Source organism: Heptranchias perlo, chromosome 2 (assembly GCF_035084215.1).
Source record: "Heptranchias perlo isolate sHepPer1 chromosome 2, sHepPer1.hap1, whole genome shotgun sequence".
NCBI classification, from domain to species: domain Eukaryota; kingdom Metazoa; phylum Chordata; class Chondrichthyes; order Hexanchiformes; family Hexanchidae; genus Heptranchias; species Heptranchias perlo.
Genome location: NC_090326.1, coordinates 134,807,958 through 134,826,654, shown reverse-complemented (window position 1 = coordinate 134,826,654; position 18,697 = coordinate 134,807,958). Strand labels below are relative to the sequence as shown.

The following is an 18,697-nucleotide window of genomic DNA, read 5'->3' as shown; positions in this document are numbered from 1 at the left end:
AATAATTCTCCTTCTCAGAAGTCTTTCACTTTAGCGTGAAACAAGAAGTCTTTCACACATATCTTCGACCAGGTCTTCCCCTACGGTTTTCCACTGCCCTAGCCCTGAACTCGCAACTTTCTCTAGTTTCTCTCCGATCTCCCCTCGTGCCCTCTCCAAGCTCATCTTGACCATGAGACCACCTCCTGCTCCATCGACCCTATTCCCACCAAACTGCTGACCACCTTCCTAGCCCCATGTTTAGCTGATATTGTTAACAGTTCCCTCTCCTCAAGTTCTGTCCCCCTCCCCTTCAAATCTGCTGTCTTCACCCCCTCTTCAAAAAACCAACCCTTGACCCCTCTGTCTGTGCAAACTATCACCTCATCTCCAACCTCCATTTACTCTCCAAAATCCTTAAACGTATTGTCGGCCCCCAAATCCGTGTCCGTCTTTCCTGCAACTCCATGTTTGAGTCCCTCCAATCAGGTTTCCGCCCCTACCACAGTACTGAAACGGCCCTTATCAAAGTCACAAATGACATCCTATGTGACTGTGACCACAGTAAACTATCTCTCCTCACCCTTCTCAACCTGTCTGCAGCCTTTGACACGGTTAACCATACCATCCTCCTCCAATGCCTCTCCTCCTTCATCCAGCTGGGTGGGACTGCCCTCGCCTAGTTCCATTCTTATCTATCCAGTCGTAGCCAAAGAATGCCTGCTATTCCCGCTCCCGCATCATTACCTCTGGAGTCCCCTAAGGATCTATCTTTGGCCCCCTCCTGTTTCTCATTTACATGCTGCTCCTCAGCAACACCATTTGAAAACACAATGTCAGGTTCCACATGTATGCTGATGATACCCAGCTCTACCTCACCACCAACTCTCGCAACCCCTCCACTGCCCCTGCTTTGTCACACTGCTTGTCTGATATCCGGTACTGGATGAGCAAAGGTTTCCTCCAACTAAATATTATGAAGACCAAAGCCATTGTTTTTGGTCCCGGCCTCAAACACCGTTCCCTAGCCATCAATTCCATCCCTCTCCCTGGCCACTCTTTGAGGCTGAACCAGACCGTTTGCAACCTTGGTGTCCTAATTGACCCTAAGATGAGCTTCTGACCCCATATCCATTCCATCACCAAGACTGCCCACTTCCACCTCCGTAACATCGCCCGTCTCCGCCCCTGCCTCAGCTCATCTGGTGCTGAAACCCTCATCCATGCCTTTACTACTTCTAGACTTGACTATTCCAATGTTCTCCTGGCCAGTCTCCCATCTTCTGCCCTCCATAAACTTGATCTCATCCAAAATTCTGCTGCCTGTATCCTAACTCGCACTAAGTCCCATTCATCCATCACCCCTGTGCCCACTGACCTACATTGGCTCCTGGTCCGGGAACGCCTCGATTTTAAAATTCTCATCCTTGTTTTCAAATCCCTCCATGGTCTTGTCCTTCCCTATCTCTGTAACTTCCTCCAGCCCTACAACCCTCAGAGATCTCTGCGCTCCTACAATTCTTGCCTTTAGCGTATCCCTGATTTTAATCACTCCACCATTGGCGACTATGCCTTCAGTAGCCTAGGCCCTAAACTGTGGAATTTCCTCCCTAAACTGCTCTGCCTCTCTACCTCCCTCTCCTCCTGTAAGACGCTCCTCAAAACCTACCACTTTGACCAAGCTTTTGATCACCTGTCCTAATATCTCTTTATGTGGCTTGGTGTCAAATGTCGTTTGATAACACTCCTGTGAAGCGCCTTGGGATGTTTTACTACATTAAAGGCACTATATATATGCAAGTTATTGTTGTTGTTGTTGATACAATCTGACTTCAGTTAACATATATCAATACATTTTTGAACATAATTCAATGGTACACTGTCCAATTTTCTTTTTTATTACTGGTTTCTATTCCCTCTTTAAATGACAAACACTGGCTTGGCTCCAACTAACTTTGCTCTGTGAAGTATAATTAACTTTATATTACTCGAGGCTCAATTGCATAGGCCATAAGAAATTATTCCTGCAGAATTATTTTTGCTCCATATATGGGTATCACAGATCATGCTCACTCCTTAAACTATTAACAGCTGTTTTTCCCTTCAACCACATGCAACTGAAAATTGCACACTGCACAAAAAATTTCCCCTTGAATCATACAGCTAACAATGAAAAGCTGACTTAAATTAACCAAACACTCCATGCATTGAAATCTAGGACTACATAACTAAGTATATCAATAGAGGTCACACACAACCAAATCCCACACAGCGCTCACCATTAAAACAAATGCAAATCAACACTGTAACGGTGAAACAGAAAATAATCCAGCTTAGTGCAGGAACACAAAAACAACTTGCATTTATATAGCGTGTTTTATGTCCTTAGTACACCTCAAAGTGCTTCACAATCAATTGTAGGCAATGTTGTTTTGTAGGCAAAATAACAGCCAATTTGTGCAAAGCATAGTCCCACAGGTACTGCACTGAAGTGTTAACCTAAATTACATGCTCAAGGCCTAGAGTGGGGCTTGAACGCTCAATCTTCTGCCTCAGAGGTGAGGGTGCTAGCACTGAGCCAAGCTGACACTTACAGTATATCATTGAGTGGTTGGATATTCATTCAACCACTTTCCATATCAAGTTCCTAACCCCAGCTGTGTCGACAAAGAAAATACTAAATGTGATCTACTAAGAATTTCTTCATAGGAAGTGAATGAAAAATTGATCAGTAAATCATTTCAAAGATGGGGGGAAAAAAAATGAAAAAATTATTTGGGCAATAAAATTGGTTCACCTTTTTGTATATGCAAGTTCTTCTGACTGATTGTTCAGTCTTGGCTGACTTCATAAGTCCTTAGTAGATTTGCATTGGCACTTTTCTAGCCACTTTCTTTGCTTTTGATTTGATTTTGATTGTATGTGCCTACTCAGTTCTGATTTGTCACTGTTTTATTTTGATCAAATCAACAAAGTGTGACACCACAGCACAATCTTTTAAGTGTGACAGACAGGAAATAAGTGCAGATATACCAACTTTATATAGTTCGACATGGTGGGGTGGCAGTGGGAGGGCGGGGAGATAGGAAACTGTGGGGGACGGGATAGGCTCTGGCCTGAAATCAGCATCGGGTTGCAGTAAAAGAAAAGGGGAAGCAGATGGGGATAGCGGGTAGCACCAGGCTCCAAATTTCTGCAGGTAAGCCAGTGAGAATATGGTGGAGAAATAATAAGCAGGGAGCAAGTTTGGCATGTCTGCAACCAGGTCTCTGTATTACACAGTGAAGCTCAGTTAGTAAATAATCTTCTCAAAAGAGCAGCCCGACACATGAAAATATTGCCACAAACCAATAAATAGAGCCTGTTAGGAAGCAGAAATTGATCCCTTCCTTTTAAATTTAACATGAAAAAGTGAGTAAGCACAGCTGCTTCTGCCCAAATAAATGGAGCACTTAAGACGGTATAACTGGCAACTTTGAAATTGATGTTACTGCAAATGGCTAACGGTTGTTGCTTTTTGGCCGATATAAACGACTGCCTGTTTTAAATGTGGACGCTTAAAAGTGGTGGTGACTATAGTAGTGTGACAGAAAGCATGACACAACAGAAAAAAGTTGTTGGACAACTTTACATAACAGGAAATGCTTGTAGATGCAAGACTTTCAATATATAATTTTTACAATAAAAATGTAGCAATTATTGGATTTAATTTTTTTTGAAGTTTTCCTTTGTTCATTTAAAATGTACATTCTGTGCCATTAAGTACAAAAAGCCATTGGTACATATATAAAACAACACTACCACCAATGGGCTTCATAGAGTACTGCAAAGTCTTGAAGAACTGAAATAATTTAGGAACATATTTTGAATTCCAAACACCAACTTACAATTCTGTAGCATTGTGTAGTAATTGAAATTCCTTACAGATATCTGAATCCTACAAATTGGCTTACAGCTAAGCACAGTGGAGCAACTAAAATAAAGGAGAATACTTGACAGCCTACTGATCAAGTATAATTCCATTTTCCATGCTTTTCAGAAAAAGTGCATTCAGACAAAGCCAAGTATACTCGTGGAACATCTATACATCATGCAAGAATTTCATGTCTGTGTGTTTGAACATCAACTATTGTTCAAACAGTAAACAACAGACATCATAGGGAAGTAAGAACACAACCTATGCAAGTATATACTGTTTAGTTCACCTTATTTTCACTCTTTATATTTACTGCTGTTTTGTTTCTCAGGAAGGGGACAAGGTCTAGATTGTAGACTTCTCTGTGATAATTGTCAACATTTGCATAGTTTGCCACCAGGCAGCTTTTGTAGGGCTGTGCTGCAAGTTTTATCCTTTCTGGGAAGGTCTCCACTTAAACATACTGGCTCAGAGACAGCATCACTCAACCACACCAGACAGGTAAGTGAATCAACAGAATAGGATTTGAAATTGCAATACTGATTTTTTTTGACTCAGCTCTGTACTTACTGGCTTTCTAATTATATTTTGAAATCTGTGAATTAAAATTGTTTATTTCAATACATGAGACTGAGTCTGAAAGCTTGTATATCTAGTTTAAATACAATTACTCCTTTCTCTTTCAGATCAGGTCTTCAATGGTGATGAACTTGTGGCGTCCCACTTAAAATAATAGATAAATGCTTATATTAGAACAACTTGCATTTATATAGTGCCTTTAACATAGCAAAATGCTCCAAGGGGCTTCTCAGACAAAAACTGACACCTAGCCAAAGGAGACATTAGGACAGGTGACCAAAAGATTGGTAAAAGAGATAGGTTTTAAGGAGCTTCTTAAAGGAGGAGAGAGATGCGGAGAGTCAGAGAGCTTTAGGGAGGGAATTCCAGAGCTTACGGCCTAGACAGCTGAAGGCACAACCGCTGGATGAATGGCACTTGGTGCAAGTTAGAGTACGGGCAGCAGAGTTTAGGGGGGGGGGGGGGGAAGATAAGAATCTGGCCAGGAGAGCATTGGAATAGTTGAGTCTGGAGGTAACAAAAGCATGGATAAGGGTTTCAGCAGAAGTGCAGAGGGAGGAGCAGAGACAGGTAATATTACTGAAGTGGAAGTATGTAGTCTACGTGATGGAGAAGATTTGGGGTTGGATCCTCCGCTTGGAGTCAAGTAGGACGCCGAGGTTGTAAACTGTCTGAGTGAATGGCCAGGGTGGGGGATGGAATCAGTAGCTAGGGAACGGAGTTTGTGGTGGCGGCCGAAGATATTGGCTTCAGGCTTCACAATGTTTAATTAGAGGAAATTACGGTTCATCCAGGATTGTAAGTGGGACAAGCAGTCCGACAACACAGAGGCATTAGAGGGGTAGAGGTGATGTAGATCTGGGTGCCATCAGCATACATGTGGAACCTGGCGTGTTTTCGGATGATGTCGCCGAGGGGCAGCATGTAGATGAGAATGGAGGGGTGTAAGGATAGATCCTTGGGAAACTCGAGATATCACTGCGGGGAAGGGAAGAGAAGAGAAGCCGTTGCAGAAGGACCTGATGATCAGAGTTGAAAATTAATACATAGAAATCAAGAGGGCAATTAGAAATCGAACACTCCCCTCTCAGCATGCCATGGCGATGGTATGACAAGGTAGCCACTCTGAAAATGTCATCTACAAAATATACAAATTGCACCAAGGATTTGGCTTCCCGTCAAACAGTAGCATTTGATGTTGAGCAAGCAATTTCTATTGGATAGAGGACAGCAGAATGTAATGCATTTGCCACAGAACAGCGTTATCAATACGTTAGCCACTAGCCACATGTGGCTAATTGGGAATCCAGGTGACTAATTACATTTCTGATTAGTAAATAAAAAAGTAATAGATACAGTCATTGGACACGTGATCGTAATACTCCTATTTGTACAGCATATGCTTACGTACTTTTTAATAGGTGTTTGTTGATGAAATGGTATGGTGAAAGCAGAGTATGCAAGTGTTTTTGTAGGTGCCTTATTTCCTTGGTTATCTAGTAAATTGGTGCAACATGGGTGAAAACGCCAGACTTCAGTACCATAGAAACACCAGCAACCTCGTGTGGCGAGACGAGCTATCAGCTCGACAAGTGGAATAACTGCTCCAAGCCAGAAGAAATCAAGCCCAACCAGTAACAAGCAGCTCCAACAGGGCATGTTACGTAGGAGCAAGCAGCATCCGACTGCGTTCCGGATGGTGGACAGGGTAGGTGATCTGGCGTGCTCATTGATTTGCACAATCACTCTGCTGAAGTCAAAGTACCACTCGCAATTGCTAAATGAGAAACTAAAATCGACTCAGATGTGTTGTCTGATAAATTCATACCAGAATTCCGAACTTTGGTGAAAGAGAAAGACTACAAGATTTTGTATTGAATGGTAGATGTTTGTTAAGTAAATATACATGATAAATGTACTTCAAGTGTATAAGATGTTTTAGTGTATGTGGCTAAAACAGTGTCACCATAACCAGACCAGTGACTGGTCAGCAATTGTTATTGGAGAACAGTGTCACAGAAAATTGATGTTTTATGAAAGCCTCAGTGTGGCATCCTTGGTAGGCACAAAAAATATTTTATTTAAAAAAAAATGTAAATGTTTAGTTTCCATGTGTACATATCAGAATCCAGAATTATTTTTAAAAATTCACTCTTGGGATATGGGCATCAATAGAAAGGCCAGCATTGATTGCCAGCCCCAAGTTGCTCTTCAGAAGGTGGTGAGCTGCAGTCCTTGTACTGAAGGTACTCCCAAGTGCTGTCAGATAGGGAGTTCCAGGATTTTAATCCAGCAACAATGAAGGTAACGTGGAGGTGATGCTGTTTCCATGTGCCTGCTGCCCTCGTCCTTCCAGGTGGTAGAGGTCATGGGTTTAGGAGGAGACGTTGAAGAATTGCGCAGAATCTTTTGCGCAGAATTTTTTGCAACGAAATACTGCCACTGCAGATAAACAATTACTTGATCATATTACAATTCATATCAAGTGTTCACTGAAGTAAAACAGAAAACTTCCCTACCTCCAACCCTTGTGTAATTGCATCAAGCTGCACATCTGTCTTTCTTTTTCCTCATCCAATTTTTTCACCTTTCCGCTTGAAAGTGACTTGTGCTGGGAAAATTCAATAGCTAAGTGGCTCTCTGGAACCACTTCATGAGCCAATTTCTTTAGGCCAAAAAAGTAAAGACTCACTTACCTATAGTGCAATTGTAGAACCACCCTTCCTCAGCTTTAAGATAGGAACTGCTTAGGCTTAAAACCATCAAAGAAAGATTTTCTCCAGTGTGGTATGAATTGGATATTTACATCTACTAATTTTTCATTCTGTCACTGCACAGCAAATGTTCACAAGGAGATGTCCCCTATTTTCCTAGTCTCACTTGTTTTCTTATTTGACAAAATAAGGTTCATCCACTGATTGACGACTGAGGTCACTGATGAGGTCTAATCAGACCGCCTTTGAACCCAAATCTGAAATCTCTGGAAGACGTTGCCCTCTTTTCTTTAATCTTGTGAGGATCAAAGCAGTTGGAATTTGTTCCTGCATTTTCTTTCCAGAATGTGGAAATCATTTTTGCAGTATCTTAATTTGTCTCATTTTGTGAATGCCTTAACAGCATTAAAAGGAGAAAGGAAAGGCTTAGCGTGGAAAACACATTTATGTCCAATCTCTATGGCTTCTTAGTTTTTCCCTGTCTTTCTGTTCCCGAGGTGCATCAGTTACTAGAATAAGATCTTTCTAGTTTGATTGAAGTGGAATAATAACTGGATAAAAGTTAAAACCCTAAAAAAAAAACTTTAAAAGGACCAACTTAGGACAGGTTTACAAACACAAAATAACAGCTCTCAGCAGGGCTTTAAAAAAGACAAATGGACACAACGACTGCTCCAGGCAAAAAGAATTTTGAAAAAGAACTGGGTACCTACTGAGAAGAAGCAATTTACTAAATTAAGATCAACTGAGTAACGGTAGATGATCAGTTAAGGTAGCATGAATGTAATTAGCTGCGTTTGCTGACACAACCCAGTGCAATTAAAGTGGAAGTGCATTCTCACTGCCAAGAAGTGGGAGGATAATATTCACCTAATACTTTGCCTGGGATGTGTAATTTGATCCAGTCAAACTGGAGACTCTACCTGGTTAAACTCAATGTGTAATTTGATCCTGTCCTGGACAGGCAGGCTTCGGAGTCAACAATATATAGAGCTTCAATGCAGCGTAGTGCTAACACTACCGACTTCAGAGAACGCAGAGCGCTAACACTATGGAGTTCAGACGACGCACAACAAAGCCAAGATTTAGAGCAAGTTATACTTTGTGAGAAAACTACAAACCAATAATCCATCCTTCATAAAAATGTTTTCAGGTCTTCACTTTCTTTTAATATACCACCTATCAAAATTCTTGTCCAAAACAAAAATAAAGAAATGCTGGAAATTAAATAAATTTCTTTTTTTTAAAAAAGGCCCTACTGATTAAAAACATTTTTGTACATTCTGTAAGCATGGTTATTTTTATTAATTGAACAAAAATTTCAGTAAATAAAGTGTGGCAAACCCCATGTAAACCTACACATAAAAGAAAAGTGAGCGTTTCCAGTGGTAGCATAGTTTTATTTTTTTTATATACTTTAGGAAACAATATACAAAGCTGAGCTCTACCATCATTTTCCAATGATGGTTGAGTGCTCAAATTACACAGATCTAGCGTATTGTGATGGCAAAAGAACAGCAGTCAGCACCTTACTTGCACAGTTAGCTACAACACAAACATCCTTCAAATTAAATGTGTCATTATAGCAATACAGGTAAACCAAGACTTTACACAGGCCAATTACAGGCAAGGAATCCAAAATCCTTGTTGAAATTCTTGTTTTATTTACTGAATCACTTACAAAAAGAAAAAAAAGTTCTTCTGTCATTCATATTTGCACAAAATGGTCTCTTCTTGAAAGCAAGCGTTCTATACAAAGAAAAACAAGCATCCAACAAGGATTACTCCCAATCAGGCTTTGCCAGAGCAGTTCAGCTTCCTATATGCAGCAGCTGAATAAAAAGAAGGGTACCCAGTGCTTCAAACAACAAAAGTTTATTATATTTACATACATCTTTTCATGACTGACCAGCTTTCTTCCATCGTCAACAATGTTAGCAAATAACATTGGGCTTCTGTCACTATTCTTCGAGTGGCTTCAGCCGATTAATAAATACACACATGCCCTGTATATATCTTTCTCTGCTCCCATTTTTTTTTGTTTTAAAACAGGGCACAAATGCAAATACACAGCAATTAGGTATGCATACAAGAAATCAATTTGTACTGTACCTACTGCAACAATCTGTATTTTTTTTTTCGTACAACAGCACATCACCTATGAACTGCTGTACAGAGGAATGAAAAGTTGGTGAACCCAAGTGCCTTGGCCACAATGCCTTAAGAAAAAAATTGTAATTGCCTTGCAATGAAGAAAGCTGTCTGCAGAGCTGCTCCTGACTGGGTCTGTGGAATCTGAAGGTGCTCCATGCTAATTTGTACACTGACCAAACTGTTCCAGTTGTTGCAGCCCGTGATGCACACTGGCTGGTGCCAGCATTCTAGGAAATGCGTATCACTGAATGATGAAAGTTACCAAAGCTAGTTTGCAGACAAGTTAACATGTAAAAGGCTAGGTATTTAGCCACCTCAGCATTGATTAGTTCAGATGTCAAAGCTCTGATACACATGGCTTCCCATGGCTTCACTCTACAAAACATATTTACAACGTGAAGGATACATCTACAAGAAATCTACATTTCAAGGGTTTACAAATCAACCACTTATCTCCCCTGAATCAGAACCCTCCTTCTCCCCCTCCCATTCCACCCCTTTGCCCAGCCCCACGGTCCAAAGCCTTCTCAAACGCAGCTCAAATTTTAGTTTAAGACTGGGCAAACGTTTACAGTTCCTGGCTTTAAACCATGTGCAATTTCTTCACAAGTCCTCACACCATAAAGGAATATTGATTCTTCAGTTTTTCAAGTTCTTTAATTTGTTGTCTCAAAAACAGTATCCTGCAAAAGTGGGAGGGGGGGGAAAACTGAGTTACCACATTGACATGTCGATTACACTGAATAAGCTTTAAAAAATAAGACCAAGTTGAAAGATACAAGAGGTTTCTGAATATTGTTATGTATCTTGTTTGCTCTCACAAACAAAAGATGATTCACATTCAGGTCTCATTTGAATGCATGAAATTAATGAATCTAGAGTATTTGGAACAAATTACTTAATTATTCATGCTGAGTTTTATAAATGCACACTTCTCACCACTACATACAATGTGAAATCAAATTTGCAGCAGCGAACACTCACTACCAATTCACCACAGCCCATTCTTTACTGAGTTTAAAATAGGATTTGCCTTCAATTGAGCTTGTATTCTTGAACAGCACCTTAGAAGGAATATATTGGCCTTGGAAGGAGTGCAGTGCAGATTCACCAGAATGTTACTAAAGCTTCAAGGGTTAGATTATGAGAGATTACATAAATAAGCTTTTATTCCCTGGAATATAGAAGGTTAAGGGGCGTTTTGATTGAGGTTTTTTAGGATTTTGAAAGGAATTGGTAGGACAGATAGAGAGAAACTTTTTCCGCTGGTGGGAGAAGTCCAGAACAAGGGGACATAACCTTAAAATCAAAGCCAGGCCATTAAGGAGAGAAGTTAGGAAACATTTCTTCATGCAAGGGGTGGTAGAAGTGTGGAACTCTCGCCCACAAAAAGCATTAGATGCTAGCTCAATTAATAATTTTAAATCTGAGATCGATAAGACTTTTGCTAGCCAAGGGTATTATAGAACAGAATCACAGAAAGAGGCCATTCGGCCCATCGAGCCCGTGCCGGCTCCTTGTAAGAACAATCTAGTTAGTCCCATTCCCCCGCTCTATTAAGGGATATGGAGCCAAGGTGGGTGGATGGAGTTAGGATACAGATCAGCCATGATCTCATTGAATGGCCTACTCCCGTTCCTATGTTCCTAACAATAAAAGGGACGGTTAAGTTTTTCTTCCAAAATTGACGTCTAAAACGTGCATGCAGAATCCGTGCTGCATAAATAATGTCAAAAAAAATCTCCTTTCTCAGTTCTGTATTGCTATGTTGAGAAGAGGAGCCTGATGGAAGGCAAGCCCAGTGAAAAAGGCTAGATTGTGCAGTGGACAGGTAGGACCATGCTTTCCCCTCTCCCATTGGTGAAGCCGATCTGCAATATGAACAGGTTAGATTTCACCAATGGAAGTCAGTGTCTTATAATACTTAGATCTGCGTTCAAATTGCAGCTTTGAGAATAATTACTTTAACCGATGACTTGTCACCCCATTTTGTTACTATTAAATTGACCAAAAGTGCAAATGGGACAGAACCAAAATTGTTGACAGCTACACAAAAGCTAGCAACATTCATGTGCAGCTGAAGATGCCAAACAGGGGTTTAAATCTGTAGCGTAATGAGGCTCACCAGACTAATTGCACACAAAAAAGTTCCTTACCTTTGCTCACGCAAAGTTGCTTGGATTTCACATACTCGAACCAAAGACCGTAAATTTTTAAGCTCAGTACAAATTTCAGATATGTGAATGCTTCCCATGTTGTGCGCTTCTTCTCTCAGTCGTGATGCCTAAGCATTAAATTAAAAAACAAAGTAGTATCAAAGATCTGCAGTCATAGAAAAAGGAGAAATATTTACACATCAAGTTTCTAAAGCTTTACCACTCGAACAGACTTAAGATTTTGGTTGTGCTGAATTAGCCTATCATCCAAATATTTCACAATACTGATCATTCGTGCATGAAGTAGTAAATACCCCATGGAAATTTCTACACACATACATATGTCAAGGCCGTGGAGAGGGTGCAGAGGAGATTAAATAGAATGATACCAGGGTAAGGGACTTCAGTTATGCGGAGAGATCAGAGAAGCTGGGATTGTTCTCCTTAGAGCAGAGTAGGTTAAGAGAGATTTAATAGAGGTGTTCAAATTATGAGGGTGTTTTGATAGAGTAGATAGGGAGAAACCGTTTCTACTGGCCAGAGGGTCAATAAAGAGAGGACAAAGATTTAAGATAATTCGCAAAAGAACCAGGGCAGAGATACATACAAAACATACGAACAATGATGGACAAGAAAAGAGCCTTTGGTCCATCCAGCCTATCCCACACAATTGTGATACCTCGTGTATCACAACATATACACTCCATGCTTGTCCAACGCACACAAGCAAGTCTCTGAGATAGCCTGTTGATCAGACCTGTTGAAAAAGTCTTTTTCCTTTTCTCTCAGTTGCTGGGTGAGTTGCATTCTTATCAGTACCTGAACTGATGTATATTTGGGAAGAGAACATCTACGTATTTGTTTTAAATCAATCTGAATTGACTACAACATGACAGCACCTAACCTTTGTAATAGCTAATAATGTGGAAGGCTACACTAAATACCGGAAGACAAACTGGCTTGCAGAATGGGCAGATAAATGGCAAATGAAATTCAATATAGTGAAGTGAAAGGTGGATCATTCTGGTAGGTGAATAAGGAAGGTAAAAAAAACTAAATGGTGTAGAGAAGCAGAAAGTTCTGGGAATACAGATGCACAAATCACTAAAAGTAGCAACAAAATTTGATACGGCCATAAAAAGTGCAAAGTACTGGAATTAATTTCTAGAGGAATAGAATGCAAAAGCAGGTAATGTTAAATTTATTTAAAACCTTGGTGAGACCACACTTGGGAGTACTGTGTGCAGTTCTGGTCTCCACACGACAAATGGGATATTGAAGCACTGGAGTAAGTGCAGAAAAGATTTACATAATGTTACATAGGAACATGAGTAGGCCATTCAGCCCCTCGTGCCTGCTCCGCCATTTGATAAGATCATGGCTGATCTGTGATCTAACTCCACATACCTGCCTTTGGCCCATATTCCTTAATACTTTTGGTTGCCAAAAAGCTATCTATCTCACATTTAAATTTAGCAATCGAGCTAGTATCGATAGCCGTTTGCAGAAGAGAGTTCCAAACTTCTACAACCCTTTGTGTGTAGAAATGTTTTCTAATCTCGCTCCTGAAAGGTCTGGCTCTAATTTTTAGACTGTGCCCCCTACTCCTAGAATCTCCAACCAGCGGAAATAGTTTCTCTCTATCCACCTATCTGTTCCCCTTAATATCTTATAAACTTCGATCAGATCACCCCTTAACCTTCTCAACTCCAGCGAATACAACCCCAATTTGTGTAATCTCTCCTCGTAACTTAACCCTTGAAGTCCGGGTATCATTCCAGTAAACCTACGCTGCACTCCCTCCAAGGCCAATATGTCCTTCTGAAGGTGTGGTGCCCAGAACTGCTCACAGTATTCCAGGTGCGGTCTAACCAGGGTTTTGTATAGCTGCAGCATAACTTCTGCCCCCTTGTACTTTAGTCCTCTAGATATAAAGGCCAACATTCCATTTGCCTTCTTGATTATTTTCTGCACCTGTTCATGACACTTCAATGATCTTTGTACCTGAACCCCTAAGTCCCTTTGGACATCCACTGTTTTTAAACTTTTTACCATTTAGAAAGTACCCTGTTCTATCCTTTTTTGGTCCAAAGTGGATGGCCTCACATTTGTCTACATTGAATTCCATTTGCCACAGTTTTGCCCATTCACCTAATCTATCAATATCGCTTTGTAATTTTATGTTTTCATCTACACTGCTTACAATGCCACCAATCTTTGTGTCATCGGCAAACTTAGATATGAGACTTTCTATGCCTTCATCTAAGTCGTTAATAAATGTTGTGAATAATTGAGGCCCCAAGACAGATCCCTGCGGGACTCCACTAGTCACATCCTGCCAATGTGAGTACCTTCCCATTATCCCTACTCTACGTCTCCTTTCGCTCAGCCAACTTCCTAACCAAGTCCGTACTTTTCCCTCGATTCCATGGGCTTTTATCTCAGCTAACAGTCTCTTATGTGGGACCTTATCAAATGCCTTCTGGAAGTCCATATAAATAACATCCATTGACATTCCCCTGTCCACTACTTTAGTCACCTCTTCAAAAAATTCAATCAGGTTTGTCAGGCACGACCTACCTTTCACAAATCCATGCTGGCTCTCTCTGATTAACTGAAAATTCTCGAGGTGTTCAGTCACCCTATCCTTAATTATAGACTCCAGCATTTTCCCCACAACAGATGTTAGGCTAACTGGTCTATAATTCCCCGGTTTCCCTCTCTCTCCTTTCTTAAAAGCGGAGTGACATGTGCAATTTTCCAATCTAGAGGGACAGTTCCTGAATCTAGAGAACTTTGAAAGATTATAGTTAGGGCATCCGCAATGTGCTCACCTACTTCCTTTAAAACCCTGGGATGGAAACCATCTGGTCCTGAGGATTTGTCACTCTTTAGTGCTATTATTTTCTTCATTACTGTTGCTTTACTTATGTTAATTTTATCGAGTCCCTGTCCCCGATTCAATATTAGTTTTCTTGGGATTTCCGGCATGCTATCCTCTTTTTCGACTGTAAATACTGACGCAAAGTAATTGTTCAACATGTCCGCCATTTCCCCATTGTCAATGACAAAATCCCCACTTTCAGTTTTTAAGGGGCCAACACTGCTCCTGACCACCATCTTTTTCCTAATATAACTGTAAAAGTTCTTCGTATTGGTTTTGATACAGTACCAGAATTGAGAGGATGCAACAATCAGGAAAGATTAAGCAAGCTGGGGCCCTTTCTCTGGAAAAGAAACCAAGGGGAGACCTGATAGAGATCTTTAAAATTCTAAAGGGGTTCAATAGGGTAAATGGGAGACACTGTTTCCACAGTTTTTGGGTGAGTGGTGAGAATGTGGAGTTGCCACCATGTGGAATGGTTGAAGCAGATATCACTGACACATTTTAGGGCAGGCTTGATGCACACATGAGGGAGAAGGGAAGGGATAATTGGAGTGGAAGGAGGCTCATGTGGAGTATAAACACTGACTTAGACCAGCTGGGCTGAATGGCCTGTTTCTGTGCTGTAGATTCTATATCATTTTCACAATTTCAAAAGAGATGACAGCTGCATTTCACACATGTTGTCACAAAGAAACCAGATAAGAGTGTTAACCTGGAATGTGAGTATCTACAGTTAATTTCATGCAGGGTTAAAGTTCAGCAATAAAAACATCTAAGATGCAATCACAGCAGTTAGGAACAGTCTTGGCTGCGTGATTACAATTGAAGTACAGAAACTGTAGTCCTCCAGTAATTAATTGAATTAAGTGCCACTCGCATATAGCAACAAATTACTCTCTACAGCAGCTCTGCCAGTTACAAACATGGATATTAAAAAACAATTTTCATTTCATCAAGGATCTGCTTGATCCCCTCCATACTACCATTAACTCAGCCAAGACATATTAAAACCAGCACAGACCACAGATTAAATATGAGTCCTTCTTGATTTGCATCATGAAAGGTGTGCAGCCTTGAGGTCCTACATCACCCTCAGCTTAGCTTCAAACCCCACATTCTAGCTGCCAAAAGCACCCATTCTGACCGCTGCATCATCGCCTGCCTCTACCTGAACCTCACTGCCCATCTGCTGATGAAATGCGTACATGCATGTCACCTCCAGACTCAATTACGACAACGTTCCCCGTCCAGCCCCCCAAGTTACATCTTTCACAACTGCAACTTATTCAAAGCTCTTTTGACTTTGCTTCCTTTGCACCCCCACCTCCCTCCTCTGCTTGGGCCACAGAGCCTTCAGCTGTCTCTGCCTCACGCTTCAACATTCTTCCTAAATTCCTCCGCTGCTCTTATACTTTTCCTTCAAAAGCCCCTCAAAATGTACTGCTTTGACCCTGCCTTCAGTAACCAACCTAACCCTTATCCCACACTGCTCAGTGTCCAGTTATTTTCATTTCTATGAAGTGCTATGGGACATTTTATTACATTAAAATGCCTGGCTCAGCTATTCACTAAATAAACTCACTGAGCCAACAGCGAAGGCCCATATTATTATTATTCCAAGAGTTAAGGGATGTTAAAATGATTTCATAGACTGCAAATGCTAGAATGGGCAATAAATGCTGGCTTTGCCAGCGACGCCCACATCTCATGAACGAATTTAAAAAAAGAAAAGTAAACACCGCAAAATACTTCATAGCTAATGTAAAATTAGCTTCTAAGCAGTTGGAAGTTCTGAGATGTGACTGAAATAATACAACTGGATTCTGATTTAGCTGTAAATACTACTTTTAACTTAACTTATTTTTTGCACTTCAAGTTGTCCATTCGATCCCTCTTCCCTCTAATAAATACTTTAAATGATTTTTCCTTCCGTAGCAGATTTACCTACATAAACATCATGTACATCCGCAGAGATCCGGCATATATGCCAATGAATTTTACACTAATCCCATCAGGCTTTTTTTCAATTATGGCAGCAACTTCAATTTCCTCAATTTATCTTCCTTCAGAAATCTCTCAGCACTGTACAACCCAAAAATATACATGAATGGTTGGCTTCACCTCCATCACGTCATTATTGTGCTTCTGTCACCATTTCCGCCCAGTGCAGCAGGTTCAAGCACATCTTACACAAGAATTTCACCTCCATGAATGAAGTTACATCCGTGCCAAGTCCTTCTCCAGTAATTCTTCCCTAACTTCTTCCTTCCATCCTCCTTCAACTCAAGGTTTTTTCAGCATAGATCCATAAAATTTTAACTCACTTATCCAAGAAAATATGTCCGTCCATCAAATGTCAGCTCCTTCAGTAAGCCAAGACATTCATGAAAGCATGACATAACTTACAGGTAATGCCAATTACCAAAAGAGAAAATTTCAACATGATAACCAACAACAGGATCCAGCTATTCTCAACCACAAAATTCAATTTTTCCCCCTATATTTCTATATACCTGTATGAAACTACCCCCCACCCCCCAAAAAATCCCCCTTCCCCACAAGGTCGGTTCACTACATCTAGTACATATTTATTCTTTGCGTCTATAAATTTGCAGGGCTACGGGGAAAGGGCGGGGGAGTGGGCCTAGCTGGATCGCTCTTGCAGAGAACCGGCACGGGCTCAAGGGGCTGAATGACCTCCTTCTGTGCTCTAACCATTCTATGATTCTATGATTTTTTTCCTGGTAACAGCTCAAGCATTATTCCATTACTAAAACTGATGCTGTGGGGGCCAGGAGCAAAATTGTATACCACTAGAATCTGTAACCTCATTTGCCCAGCACATCTTTTATTTCTTGATCACCATCAAGCCAAGAAATCAATCCTGGTTCAATGCAGAGTATTGAGGATATGCCAAGAGCAGCACCAGGCATACCATAGAAAAAAGGTATGAAGCTGGTGAAGTTACTACACAGGGCTATCTGTATGCCAGACACCAAAGGCAACAGGTTATTGACAGCACTAAGCAGTCCCACAATCAAATGATCAAAGCAAAACCAGCCACACTACATCCAATCGAGAATGATGGCACACAATCAGGCAATTAATAGGAGGATACATGAAGATCTCCATCCCTGTGATGGAGCCCACTAGGTGAGTACAAGATTTTAGTGCTTCCAAGTGTCTTTAGCCAAAAGTGTCGAGTGCATGATCCACTCGGATCTCCTTCTGAGGTCTCCACCATCATAGATGCCAGTGTTTAAAGCCAATTTTATTCACTCCACGTTCCAGTACAGATACGACACTAACATCTATCCAACAATGTGGAACATTGCCCACGTATGTCCGATCCACACAAAAAAACATGACAAATTAAACCCAGCCAATTACCACTCCATCAGCCTCTTCCCAATCATGGAGCAAAGTGATCGAAGGAGTCACCAACAGTGGCATCAAGCCACACCTATTCACCAATAACGTGCTCACTGACACTCAGTTCAGGTTCTGCCAGAATCACTCTGCTCCAGACCTCGTCACAGCCTTGATCCAGACTTAGATGCATGAGCTGAATGCCAGAGGAGGTTAGAGATTAGCTGCCCTCGACAGGAAGGCAGCATTTGACTGTCAGCACGGATTTGTTAAAGGAAAATAACATTTGGCTGACTTGACTGAGTTCTTTGATGAAGTAACGGAGGGGGTTGATGCGTATATGGACTTTCAAAAGGCATTTGATAAAGTACTACATAATAGACTTGTTACCAAAATTGAAGTCCATGGGATTAAAGGGACAGTGGCTGCATGGATACAAAATTGGCGAGGGGACAGAAAGCAGAGAGTAGTGGTGAACAGTTGTTTTTCAGACCGGAGGGAAGTACACAGTGGTGTTCCAGAGATCAGTATGGGGACCACTGCTCTTTTTGATATATATTAATGACCTGGACTTGGGTATAGAGAATATAATTTCAAAGTTTGCAGATGACACGAAACTTGTAAATGTGATAAACAATGTGGAGGATTATAACAGACTTCAGGAGACAAAGACAGACTGGTGAAATGGGCAGACAAGTGTCAGATGAAATTTAACGCAGAGAGGTGTGAAGTGATATTTTTGGTAGGAAGAATGAGGAAAGGCAATATAAACTAATGGTACAATTTTGAAGGGAGTGCAGGAACAGAGAGACCCGGGGGTGTATGTATACAAATCTTTGAAGGTGGCAGGACAAGTTGGGAAGGCTGTTAAAAAAGCATGAGATCCTGGGCGTTATTAATAGAGGCATATAGAGTACAAAAGCAAGGAAGTTATGTTAAACCT

General features: G+C 40.9%; 1 protein-coding gene across 2 annotated transcripts in view; it reads right to left on the bottom strand.

The window, feature by feature from the left end:
* Positions 1-8,567: 8,567 nt before the first annotated feature.
* The window catches only part of waca (WW domain containing adaptor with coiled-coil a), a 117,730-nt gene continuing 107,600 nt past the window's right edge, over positions 8,568-18,697 (bottom strand). For both annotated transcript variants that reach the window (XM_068007201.1, XM_068007211.1), the window contains 2 exons: positions 11,499-11,626; positions 8,568-10,025 (listed from right to left, as the gene is read on the bottom strand). In XM_068007201.1, the coding sequence (XP_067863302.1) occupies positions 9,956-10,025; positions 11,499-11,626 (198 nt within the window). In that variant the 3' untranslated portion in view covers positions 8,568-9,955. The remainder of the gene's footprint in view (positions 10,026-11,498; positions 11,627-18,697) is intronic.